This window comes from Gopherus flavomarginatus, chromosome 2 (assembly GCF_025201925.1).
Source record: "Gopherus flavomarginatus isolate rGopFla2 chromosome 2, rGopFla2.mat.asm, whole genome shotgun sequence".
In the NCBI taxonomy this organism is placed as follows: Eukaryota; Metazoa; Chordata; order Testudines; family Testudinidae; genus Gopherus; species Gopherus flavomarginatus.
In genome coordinates this window covers 285783128-285796655 of record NC_066618.1, presented here as the reverse complement: position 1 = coordinate 285796655, position 13528 = coordinate 285783128, and the positions used below count along the sequence as shown (strand labels likewise).

At 44.7% G+C, this 13528-nt stretch overlaps 1 protein-coding gene across 2 annotated transcripts in view; it reads right to left on the bottom strand.

The window, feature by feature from the left end:
- The window catches only part of TG (thyroglobulin), a 213418-nt gene that overhangs the window by 36636 nt on the left and 163254 nt on the right, over window positions 1-13528 (bottom strand). For both annotated transcript variants that reach the window (XM_050940484.1, XM_050940485.1), the window contains exons 42-43: window positions 5502-5666; window positions 4157-4324 (exon numbers count right to left, since the gene is read on the bottom strand). In XM_050940484.1, coding sequence (XP_050796441.1) covers window positions 4157-4324; window positions 5502-5666 — 333 coding nt within the window. The remainder of the gene's footprint in view (window positions 1-4156; window positions 4325-5501; window positions 5667-13528) is intronic.

Below are 13528 nucleotides of genomic sequence, written 5' to 3'. Positions count from 1 at the left end.
CTGAAATGGTAGCGCTGTTCTGCAACAACAGCGGCCATGCGGAGGTGGGTATGCACACGTACACAGCGTTGTATACATGTCCAGCACAGCGTATGGGGACATTCAGCGTGGATATAGGGAACATGCATGAGCATATATACTGGAGTGGACAAACTTACTGAGCCTCTGAGCTGTATACGACAAACTTCAGAAGTTTGAGAGTTGGGGTGTGCCTGCTGGGGCTTGGGACTTCTGCCCCATGGAAGGCACCTGTGGGGGCTCAGGGCTTCAGCCCTGCTCCTGCTGAAGCCCTGAGCCCCAGCAGGTGTGCCCCATGGGGCTGTAACCCCGAGACCCCCCCCTCACTGGGCAGAAACCCATACCCCACCATCCTGTTGCAAGGCTGAGATTCCAAGCTCCCCCCCCGGCCCATGCCTGGTAGGTGGAGAATGGGAGGGCATCGGAGGGGGCTCCACAAGCTGCACTTTAGCTGCAAAAGCCACAGTTTGGCCACCCTGGTATATACAGTCAAGTAACCGAGTATGTGCGCCAGCACAGACATAACCTCTGACAACTGCCCTGGGGACAAGCGTAAAGCATTCCAGCCAGTAATACATCTGCTTCCGCTCATGCAAATAAGTATTTTTGTTACCATCAGCAGACAGTCAGATTCATGATGTCGAACCCAACATTAGCTGGGCAAGAATTTTCATGTTCAATTGCTACTATGAATGACCACCTAAAGGGACCACAGCTCTTAAACAGATGCTAATCAAACAAATGTTTTGCCAGTATGTAACTAACTGGTTTCTTTCATGGCTTCTGACACTAGATTTCACTGTGAACCGTAACAGTCTCAACAGCTGGAATATATATTTTTCTGTGCCGCCTGTCTGCAGCTATGATGGAAGCACTTATTCTGTAGTAAATGGAGGAGCAAGATCTTACCAGCTTCACTCTTTCCAGGATCCTCTGACACAGCTATTTCTCTCTAGGTACTTATCTAGGTTCCTAGCATAGCATCTGAGCACCTCACAAGCAGTGATGGATTTTCTCCTTGCAACACTCCTGTGAGGTAGGGAAGTATTAACTCCAATTTACAGATAGGGCACTGAGGCACAGGATAGATTAAGTGACTTGCCCAAGGTCTGAAAGAAGGTCTGAGGCAGAACCGGGAGCTGAAACCCAGGTCTTTTCAATATAGTCCAGTGCCCTACCCATTACATCACTTTCCCAATCTGGGCCAAAGTTACAAAGGTTTATTCCCCATCACAACACAGGGATCATTATGGGCTGACTCCAGTGGTTGCTGGTACATCCTTGACCCTTGCCTTTTTAAAATCACTTTGAAAGGATTCAAAAGGAAAGCATGATATCAAAGCAAAAGTAAAAATATCCTGAAGGGAACCAATGCAGTCACTTTGTCTCTGTTCAGAGTTGTCGTAACAGAGGTTCCTGTCAAATCCTTGGCTGTTATTTCTGAATGTACAAATGTCGTATGTTACACCACCAGCTACTGGGCAGCCCTGGGGTTTACCCTTTTTTTGCACTGTTTCACAATGGGTGAAATTCACCTCTTTGCTGACAGACAGCAATAGACCTTGTTCCACTTAAAGCCCTATTTTGAGGTCTCTCTCTGTCTTTTAGGGCTAGTCTACACTTGAAATGCTACAGTGGCACAGCTGCACCAGTGGAGCGTGTAGTATAAACACTACCTACACCAATGGGCGGGGTTCTTCTGTCAATGTAGGGAATCCACTTCCCTGAGAAGCGGTAGCCAGATTGCTGTCCATGGTGGAGGTAAGGTCTGCTTAACTATGCCACTCAGAGCAGTGGGTTTTTGACATCCCTGAGCAATGTAAGTAAACCAGCTTAATTTCAAGTGCAGACCAGGTCTCAGATATTCGTATGGCCCCCCATTACCACAGTATCTGAGTACCTCATAATCTTTAATGTGTTTATCCTCACCACACCCCTGTGAGGTGGGGCAGTGCTATTAATCCCATTTTACAGATAGGGGCTAAGGCACAGAGTAAGATTAAGTGACTTACCACAGGTCACACAGGAAGTTTGTGGCAAAGCACAGACTTGAACCCAGGTCTCCAAAGCACTAAGCTAGCGACCTAGCCACTGGACTAGTTTTCCTCTTCAAAAATTAAGTAGTGCCTGGCTCATTGCACAAGAGTGAAGTTTAACCCTTTGTGTCGCAAGAGCCCTTCCTTCCATTCCTGCTCTCTTTAAATCTCACCTGAAAGCTTTCCTTTTGCTTTAGATTCCTTACTAAAAAATACGTTGGTATCCAGCATTAATGGCCAGAATGGACTTTACCACCGGGCCCCGTGGTAGCAAGCCTCGGTGTTTTGGAGCATTACAGTAGAGCACTGTGGCAATGTTAGTAAGAGTTACATTGACGGTTTGAAGTTCTGTTGCAAGAGGTCAGAGCAGCTGTTCTAAAGACTCCCAGCCAGTAGCACTGCTGAACATAGGCACTGACTCCGTGGGTGCTCCGGGGCTGGAGCACCCATGGGGAAAAAATTGGTGGGTGCTCTGCACACATCAGCAGCTCCCTGCCCCGCCTTTCCCCACCCCAGCTCACCTTCACCTCTGCCTCCTCCCCTGAGCATGCCACTTTTCCCCCTAACTCCAGTGCTTCCCACCACAAAACAGCTGTTTTGCGGCAGCAAGCGCTGGGAGGGAGGGGGGAGGACAGGGAATGTGGCATGCTCAGAGAAGAGGCAGGGTCAGGGCATGGATTTGGGGAAGGAGTCCAATAGGGGCAGGGAGGAGGTGGAGTTGGGGTGGGGACTTTGGGGAAGGAGGTGGAATGGGGGGGGGCAGGGGTGGAGTCAGGGCAGGGCCAGGGGCTGTGAGCTCCCATCGGCCCTGGGAAAAGTTGGCACCTGAGCCCATTTCTCCATTCCGTACACAACCCAAATTCCCATTAACTCAGTGGTTACGCTCCATATCCATGAGCCCATTCTAAGTTTTTGTTTGTTGTTCTGGACAATTACTGAAGAATACTCTAGTCTTTCTATACATACTGCTCTGCTCTGAGACTCTTGCATAAATGGTCACGGAAATAAATATGGAGAGAGAGAGGAACAGACAATGAGAGAAGGAGAGAATGTCTCCAGGAGGCCTGCTCACCTGTAAACAAAAATCACTAGTTTAAAGGGAGTTTGGCATAATTTATGGGGCAGGAATGTACCTAGCTCTTGAATGCATGTGTTAATTACACAGCAGGGTAATGAAGAGAAAGCTGAAAGGGACAGGTTGGATGGTCTGTGCTATCATTTCAACAGGCTATAAGAACAGAGTAATTGCCATTAGGTAAAGGAACGATTTAATCACCAGGTCCAGGATTCTGTCTCCAACACAGCCAATGGCAGATGCTGCAAAGCAAAGTAGAACACCCCTGTAGTAGGACTATTTGTGTAATACTGGATAATTGTCCCCAGTGGGTGATCAGTTTGTGCCCTGATGCTTGAGGACTGATAAACCCTTTTCATTTTGATCCTAGCTCATGTATCTGCAGATGCTATTCCTATTCATGGGCAGTTCTAATTTGGAAGCATCCTTGTAAGAAAGGGGAGGAGTCACAAAACAGAAAAGCACAAGCAACGATACAGAAAATAAACCAGTGCAACAGTCCATGAGCAAAACCATAAGATAGGAGTTGGAGAGGGTAATAACCTATGAATTTTGGACCCATGTCTGGGTTTAGATTCTCAATCCTCAATAAAGTTCAGCAGGGTCTAAATGCAGGAGTTTGACTTGGGCCCATCCCTACTTTAGAGAAACCCAACAGCCAAAGTAATATAAAAATATCACCTACACAGTAACATACAACAGGAGAGATGAATACTACATGCTTTTCAGAAACCTGCTAGACATGCAGACGCATGCAAAATACAAGCTAAACCAACCTGGTCTCCCAGCTTTTTGCCCCTTCCCTGAACTAAAGTTTTATTGCATAAATAGGACATATTTTTCCATTGGCTAGTCAAAACAGCACTTCTATAGGAAGGACAATGCTTTGGTGTATTTGCATGGAGTCCAATTCAAGAATTATGAAAGCCAAAAAGTGTCTCCCCTGCCAGCACAGATCCTCTTTGTTAATATTTGCTTACGTGCTTTAAGGGTTGATAGTTCTTTTGCACAGTAAATCTATGCCTACCTTAATCGCCTTAGCTCTGCTGATCAGCCCGTCTTGCTGAGCACTTCCAATGAGCAGATCCACCGTCCTAAGTCGAGAACGCTGCAGGGCTGCAGCTAGAGGTTCCCGAAGGTAGACGCCATCAACCACTGGGCCCCAGTACTGAAATGGCCCACTTATGGCTAGGAGCTGTGTTGAAAGGGAATGGAGAAAAGTACAGTACAATCATGATCAGGATTTTCAAAAGTGTTCAGCATTAGCTTGACTCTGCGGCCATTGAAGTCAATGGTAAAACTCCCATTACATAGGAAAAGTGCTCTCCTAGAGACCAAGGGATTGGTAAAGAGATACAGGGTTTTCCGGTGGTGAGCAGCTGGACTGGACTAGGAAGGACTTTGCGTCATTCCCATCTGACCACGGCTTGTTTGTCTGTATGTCTGAAATGATGAATTAAGCTGATGGCCTCATAATGGGTAAGTGTTCACGTAACACAATGCAAAATCACAACTGGAAGGAATGAGTGCCCTTGCTGATAGCCTCAGCAGAGGAGCCAAGAGCTAAACAGGCAGAAAGAATAAATGACTCCGTTGTTCCTAAGGCTGTTACTTCTAGTTTAGGGGTGAGCAGGACCGGCTCCAGGTGTTTGGCTGCCCCAAGCAGCCAAAAAAAAAAAAAAAAAAAAAAAAAAAAAGGCCGTGATCGCGATCTGCGGCAATTCAGCCGGAGGTCCTTCGCTCCGAACGAGAGTGAGGGACCCTCTGCCGAATTGTCGCCGAATACCTGAAAGTGCCGCCCCGCTCCGGAGTTGCGGCCTCAAGCACCTGCTTGGTAAGCTGGTGCCTGGAGCCGGCCCTGGGGGTGAGGCCCAACACTATGATGTGATTGAGAAACTTGTATTGGGGATGCCTCTTCTTTACCTGGGTGTGAAGGACTCCACCCTCCAGGACTGTGAGCATGGCATCTTTCATAAGCATTATATTTTGTTAAGTTAAATGCAAAGCACAGTCATCTTTCCACACTGCCTTTTCTGCAGAGAACTCTCATGGAAACCAGGGGTCTGATTCCCTTTCACACTTAGGCCAGGCATTCTCCACCTTGACAGGGATCATTGAAACTCACTTCTGGACATGTTTACACTGCCAAAGCAATGCAAAGGAGCCTTAGTTTAACTGAGAATCAGGTCATAAGGAGCAATGGGCCAAAGCCTCAGTTGGTGGATATCAGGGTAACTCCACTGAAGTCAATGTCAATTTATGCCAGCTAAGGATCTGTCCCAACATTTTAAAAAAAATTTCCTGCAAGTTGCCGTACATGCAGCCTACATTTCAGTTATAATACAAAAGTCACATATATTGCTATGGCTCACCCTAGTCTGTGCATCGTTGAGAACATTGGCAGGCAACTGGCGGAGGCAGGATACAATTTCCTCACTGCTGGACAAAGGGCATCCAAGTTCATTAGCCAGAACTGCCACTTGGTCCTGAGCTTTCTTCTCACTAATCACCGACACCGGGGAAAAAGCAGACCCTCCCTAGAAGAGAAAACAGACACTGAGTCAACTGATCCTGTCAACATGTGCTTCCCTGTTGCATGACAAGAAGATGACGGGGAAAAAAATATGCTCAGACACTGACTGGAAAATGGACTTTGCAAGAACTGCAGCATGGTCTAGTGATTAAAGCAAAGGATGGGTTGAGAGCAGGGTTGGGTGCTAGTCCCAACTCTACCACAGATTTTTTTTCTGAGGCCTTGGGCAAGTCACTTAATTTCTTTGTGCTTCAGTTCCCGCATCTGTAAAATGGGGACAACAATCCACCTCATGGCATTTTGAAGCCTTTAGCTGGAAAGTGGTATATATTATTGCTGTGGTCTCACAAATCTCAGAGTTAGTGCAGTTTAAGCAATGGCTACTACTTTCATTGAGCTAACGTCACTTATTAATTACCACTGTTATTCCTTATTTGTGCTACACAAGCAACCAAAGGATGCAAATCAAGATCAGTGCTCCCTTGTGCTAGGTACTGTGCAAACACCCAGGTGGCCAGGAGCCTCCACAAAGATCTTACAATCTAACTATCACACCCTGTGCCCCTCTTATATCTGTAAGCATTGCAATTCCAACCATACTAGGGGAGCAGGATCTGGATTCTTCACTAGTGATGATGACGCATGAGCAGGAAAGAAGCCAGCTTTGACTTTCAAAACTCAAGGTGAGTTTGCAGGACTAACAATTGTGAGGATGGGGAATCTCTCTTGTACTTTAAAGCTTGATGTGGAAGTTTTTGAGATACCGAGACTATAGAACATTACAGCATTCTTCACAGTAGGATTAATATTTAAATTATGAGCCAAAGCCACAGAGCCCAGCCGAGAACTCAGGAGTTCCTGGCTTCCACTCCCATGTTCAGACCACTTCCCCAGACCTGTCACAGCTGGGGTTGTGTTTGGAAAAGAGCTCACTGGGAAAGGATGTCATAAAGTCGTTGAGTAACCACAAAAGCCACTTATTCAAAATACAGGTATGTTAGCATAGCCTGATAGCATCTGACCTACAACATCAGGGCTGGAATAAGCAGTGACACGGTTAAAAATGAGTCAGTTCTAATTTCCAAACATTTAGATCAGTTTACTATAATAATTGTTCAGATGCACTTCCGTCTTAAAAAAAAAAACCCCAGAGAAGCTGATTGCCTGTGCTGATTAGCTTTTTTCAATATAAAACAAGTTAAATACAAAACTATACACCCAGCAAAACACAAAAACAGACGCAAAGAAAAAAGTAAATGTATTTTTAATATTTAGTCTCTGAGAAGCCAGGTATAGCAGTTAAAAACATCCACGTCCATTTCATTGCTTCTAGCAAGCATATCCATTGACTGTAGTAGTGAGGCATTCTGTCTGATTCCTGAAGTATACAGTTTCCAAATATAATCAGAAAGGGACTATTGTTCAGATGCTGAGACAGTTCTACCAGCTCACCACTTGGATAGCTCCCAAAGATCCATTATTACTATACTAAATGATATTTCTCTTTTGTTAAGTTTAAAGAAAAAACTTCAAGGATCTAGAAAGACACGATAGTTATTTATTCATTAGTTTAGTGGTAGACTACAGGAGGGCTGGAGATAAGCAAAGAAAATGTCGAAATATCAAGAGTGCAGCTTTTCCGGTGCTGAAGAAGTTACCATAGAAAGGGATCTATGAGCTGAAACAGGCCAGGGGGAGTAAAGAGGCATGGATTATATTCCCAGTTGTGCTACTGATCTTCCAGGTGTTTTTAGACAAATAATTTCATGTGTAATAATCCCAGCCTTGCATGGATATTGTGAGGATAATTAGAAAATAAGAACGGCCATACTGGGTCAGACCAAAGATCCATCCAGCCCAGTATCCGTCTGCTGATGGCAGCCAATGCCAAGTGCCCCAGAGGGAGTGAACCTAACAGGCAATGATCAAGTGATCTCTCTCCTGCCATCCAAAGCGCTTTGAGATCAGTGGAGGAAAGGTACCAAATAGGCCAGATTCTCTAGCTTGCTGCATTGCCTGAGTGGGGCAAAGGGAGAAGAGACGGTTCAGAACTTCCCTGACTGAGAAACTTGTGCTTTTGGAGGAGTCCTTAGCAAGGGTAGAACCAACATAATAGGTTTCTATGCCCCCTTCACAGGGGATATGATAGAGCTGAGGAGAGGCAACATGGGAGTGCGGAGGATGAATATCACACTTCAGCTATTCCCAGGTAACAGATGGTCCTTTAGGGACAGTTGCCAGCAAGTGCAAGTTAGAGCAGTCCCCTGGTTCCTCTAGCTGAAGCAGAGAATCAGGCAACTACCTAAGAGCAGTTGAGAGTCTGGCCTTATGACTGCATAGTACTATTATCACTTAAAATTGGTGCCACTTCTGCCTGCCCTGGGGAGTGGAGGATGTGCTCAACATTCACTGGATGGCACCCTCTGTGATGTTGGACAAGTTATATAACCTCTCCGAGCCTCAGTTTCCCAGTCTGGGAAATTGGGCTGATGTCAAATAGCTCTTTACAAAGGTGGGTGTTTCGATGGAGGGGGGTGAATAAAGAGATACAGACTATAATTATTAATGATTTGACTGACAGCCAGGGTGTAGTTTTGGTGCACCATGTCTAGTTCACTGTTTAATGCACTCCAGGATTTTGTTTTGAAGCAGTTCAAGGAATAGGAGTGACTAGTTTTTCCAAGCAAGCTATTCCCATGAAGGAACCTCAGTTAATCAAGACTATTGTGTCCCTCTGGCATGTTGCTGTGGTGTAGATTCCATTGTATTAGATGTGCAACACAGACTAACTGTGGAACAGAAGCCTTCATGCGGACCTCCTGCATTTGTACTTGTTCGTGTGTGTTACATATAGTAATAGGCTGAACTACAACCCACACCACCACAACTTCTCTCCTTCCCCCTTCCTCTTGTGCATGAGTATCCCGTGATTTCAGAGAGACAAAGTGAGAGGTAATATCTTTTATTGGTGAGAAAGACAAGCTTTGGAGCTCTTCTTCACGTTTGGGAAAGGTATTACGAGTGTCAGAGCTAAACACAATATAGAACAGATAGAATATGCTTACTTATGCTAAACTAAGGAAGTGAAGTGGCCTGCTAACACTGATTTTAAGACCATGATTTTTAGTGTCTAGCGAAGTTATGAATTTAATAAAGACACTGGATTTATGGCTTATTATAACAATCTGTAACCCACTAGCACCCCCCACACCTCCTCCTCTTTTTTGTCCTATGACTACAGGGGCCACTTTACCTTGAATGAGCCCTTAAAATATGTGCTAACTACTTATGCTAAACGATCTGTTTGACCTTGTGTTTAGCTGTGGGACTCTTAGCCCTGGTCTACACTACAGAATTACTTTGGTTTAACGTCATCGCTCAGGTGTGTGAATAATGCACACTCATCAGCAACATAGTTAACCAGACCTAAGCTCTGGTGTAATTAAGCCAACGGGAGAGCTCTCTTCTCTTGGCTTAGAGCATTTTCACCAGAAGCACTGCAGCTGCACACATGCAAGTTTTTAGTGTAGACAAGCTCATAATACCTTTCCCCAGACCAGAAGAAGAGCTCTGCATAGCTTGAAAGTTTGTCTCTCTCGCCAGCAGAAGTTAGTCCAATAAAAGGTATTACCTCACTAACCTTGTCTCTCTACTACCCTGGTATCGATACAGCTGTAACACCACCACAACATATGGCTTTCTAGGTTCCCACCTTTACTGCATTTTCATATGGCTATTTTCAGACTGACAAATTTTTAAGGATGACTGGAACGAAAACAATTAACTGAGAAAGCAACTGACCAGAATTCTCCTCTTGGGTAAATCATCAGAACCCCCTTGACTTCAATGTCTTAATAAGGGCTGAGTTTGCTCTTGCTCCTACAGGAGCCCAAACCTTTGTTCCCAGAGCTCAGGCAATAGCCGTGTTATGACTGTTTAACAGGGTTATTGTGGTAGCGCTTAAAGGCCAGTAAGAATAGGGCCCTGTTATGCTAAGCACTGTACAAATCAGAGTAGCAAACAATCCTTACTAGCTTCTAAATTAGCTGTGGTCCAGCACAGCACTTGTGTGTATGTTCAGTATGAAGAATAAGAATAGCCTCATTGACTTCAGAGCCCAGACTAAATTTCTGTTCTGGATTGGGGCTATATGAGCAGCAGCATTATGTCGGGTATTGGGTCAAGATGTGTGACATGTTCGCAGTGAGATCAGAAATGACACACAACTCACCACTGACTTGAAACTCAGTTCACGAACCTTCCCTGAGAACCTGGTCCAGTTTTGAAAGACCTGGGCCACTACATGGCTTGGCATGAAAATACTACCTCTCCCCCAGCCTCTGTCTTGCCTATTTGCATTGTAACTCTTTAGGGTCAGGGACCACCTACTACTTTATGTTTGTACAGCCCCTAGCACAACGGGGCCCCTGAGGCACTACTGTAACAAACATAATTATTGATCATCATCGCATGAAATCCAGGGAAAGCCAGACAAGCAAACCCATACATGGCCTGAGCCTGTATAGATTAGCTCAGCTTCTCCCTTGGACTGCAGAACTACTCATTCGAGTTTTCAGAGGAATCCCTGAATCTCTAGGAGCAGGGCTCTCCATGGGCCAACAGGAACCAGTGGCCGCTGCACAGCAGAACAGAGCAGAAGCAAGAAAAATCCCTTGCATTCCCTCCTGATCTCTGGGTATTTACATGCTCTGGGAGTGGGATCTCCAGCTTCTTCCATGGGGAAAACCCTTGGTCTCCCCATCCCAGCCAAACACAAAAGTTCATAGCCAACTCCGCAAGCTGAAACTCCCAGGTTATTCCTGCAGAGGGAAGAATGAGGGCCAGACCCTCAGCAGGGGTAAACTGGCATCACTCCAGTATATACTAGCTGAGCCCAAACCGCAAAATTCATATGAAGATCCAAGCTTCCCAGACATTTGAGGGGATTGCAAAGGTCAGAACCCTTTCAGGGGGTTTCCTCTGGAACCCATGTCTAGCAGCGATCTCTTTTCTCTCCCTTTAACAGCAGCAGTTTTGCAGCAGGCTCAGTAACAGAGTCTGTTCTGCGGTTTTCCATGGTAGTGACCATTTCCTCAATCTGCCTTTTTTTGATAACATTTGTATTCAGGAAGTACGTCTTGCCCTTTGGCTTTAAACCTAATCTAGGATCCAATACTATGCCTCGTGGTTAATCACTCTCTTTTTTGGAGTAATACAGTAATATTTAAAAGTGATAGTATTATTTTCCCTGTTGGAGTGCTCCTGCTGAAATTTGTTTGAAGGTTGAGTTAGGCTTTGGGGTGGGGAGATTCCTATTAACAAAACAGTTAGGCAAGCAAAATTCAAATTCACAAACAAAATTTGTTTCCTCAACATTTCCTCAGCCGCATCCGCAGACCTCAGGAGCAAATGTGAGAGCAGAAGCTGGAGACTACCCACACAGGCGGCTTCAACTTTGAGCCAATAATTCTCCTATTTAACAGAAATATACTATGCACACCAACACAGGCCTATGATTTAAAGAGAGACGCATATGAAAAACAAACATATGGAGGGTCCTGCTTTTCTCTTAATCACATTGACCATAGAAAACACTGTCTCTGTATGATTATTAATAATAACCAGGGATAAATTGGACATGAGCTTAAAAAGAGAGACCCTGTTTAGAGAGATGCAGAAACATTGAATGGATTGTTCACTCACGCTGGCTGAAATTCTCAATATTGCCTATTCCAAATATTCAAACATCGTGAGTCAGGCACCAAAAGATCATGGGATTGGCTTAAAAATAATAAATTTGAGGTTCTTTTATTTGCCTTCTGATTTTCAAGTCTTTTTCTGGGCACGCATGGGGGCTAGAAAGTTACTTTTAAATGAAAGCTGAGATTCCCACATAATCATATGATTCCAGGAGCTGAGACTTTAAGAAAAAGAAGTCTCACATATCATGCAACTTATACCAAAATCACGAGAATTAGCAATACTGCCCTGTGCAGAAGGTCAATATGAGACCAATTCACTATATAAATCCCACTCAAAATTGGGGTTAAGTGGAATTTAAGTCACATACAGTTCTTGCTCTGGCTATTTGCCCTGGGGTGGCTCACCATGACCTATGGAAAGTCATTTGACCTCTTTGTCAGCCCGTTTGAAAAAATAAGAACAAATATTACCTCTCTGAAAATGAATTGCTGCATTCGAGTGAAGCAATCCACTCTTAACAATGTCATTGCACCCTCCAGGCCAGCCCCATTTACAGGAATAGCAGGAAGCATTACACTGAACGTTGTGCAATTGTACAAAAGGTAATGAATGGCCGTTTCAATGACAAGATGGTATTATGCTAGCCACCTTAGTATTATTGTGCAGGGACACTGCAGGCTGTGTGCCTCATCTACACCTGGAACTGGCAACTTCCTCAGAATGCAAACAACCGCACCTCTCTTCGTTCACATGGACTCTAAAAACTCACATCTGAAAAGTCTTTCAGTGCTGAACCACCAGCGAGCGATAGCCAAAAATCTGCACTGAAAATGGCTTTTACCACCTGCACTGCACAAGAAACTGTGCTCTCAGGGAGCAATATTCCTCCATCACTGTCGTCCTCACATCCTCTCATGCACCATAGTCTCTTTGCTCTTTTCTTGTACTTTTGGACTAACTGTAAATCCTTCTTGGGCTACCTTCTGCCCTGAGATACTCACATTGCCACTGAAGTTAATGGAGTTACTCTGGACAAGCATGATGGAGCAGAAGCCAATTTAAGCTGTCTTGAGCTCTGCCTGAAAGCGCGCCATGCACGTGAATGAAGATCTAACAACATTAACAATAATAGGAATACCAAGGGGCAAGACTGGGATCTGTCTAACAAATACTCCAGTGCTCAAGCTAATGAGATGGTCCATGCTTGCATTTGGCCAATGTCAAATATAAAGCTGTATTTATGGCTATTATGGTTAATAGTAATGCCCACAGAGTGCTAGATGTTATACAAAGAAGCAAGAAGGCTCAGCCTATGAGTCATGAAGCTCACAAGCACACATAAGTAAGGGGAAGTAGTACAGCATGTAAGTAGAGCAGTCAAAGGGCATTTGGCCATGCCCTGAGAAAAGAATGTTAAGGTCATCCGCATTCCCAGCACAGCAGAAGAGGGTCTTCAAGAGGGACTTAAATGGGGGAAGGGTCTACTGGATGAGCTCAGGAAGATCACATCAAATATAGGGGGCTGCAGTGAAGGCAGCACAGAGGTGATCAAGAAAGACGCTAATGAACAGACGAGACAGAGTTGGCAGATGGGCGGGACGATGTTGGGGAAATATGGTGGGTCAGAGCTAGAGATGGTTTTGCTGCACAAACATCTGCCTGTGAATGCTCAGATTTCTGAAAATGGAAAAAAAAAGGCTGTTTTTTCCATCAATTCTGACATTTTGCAGGTGGGAAGGTTTTTTTTCTTTTTTTATTTCCTGCACAGCTCTCGACAGATGCCATTTTACTAGTAACACAGGAGATTCTGCAAAGCAGAGTGTTCCTGCATCTCAAATGACTCACTTGCTGCTGGCCTGATGGTTACTGTATCAAGCCAGTAAGTTCCAGTAACAGGATATGAATGCGTTTAACATAATTTACAAGCCCCCCCCCGAATTCAACGGCAAAACTCATTGATTTAGAAAGGAGCACAGCCATGCCCATATCAAATCTCATTGTTCACCATATTTTTCAATACGTGATTAGCCTAAAGTGCTAGTATTACCCATTGTACAGATGCAAGATGGCTGCTGTAGTTGCATAGGTGCAGTGCAGAATCCAAGAGCCCAATCTTTGCAATCAAAAGTGTGTATATGGAGAGTAGGGATTCTCATTTAACTC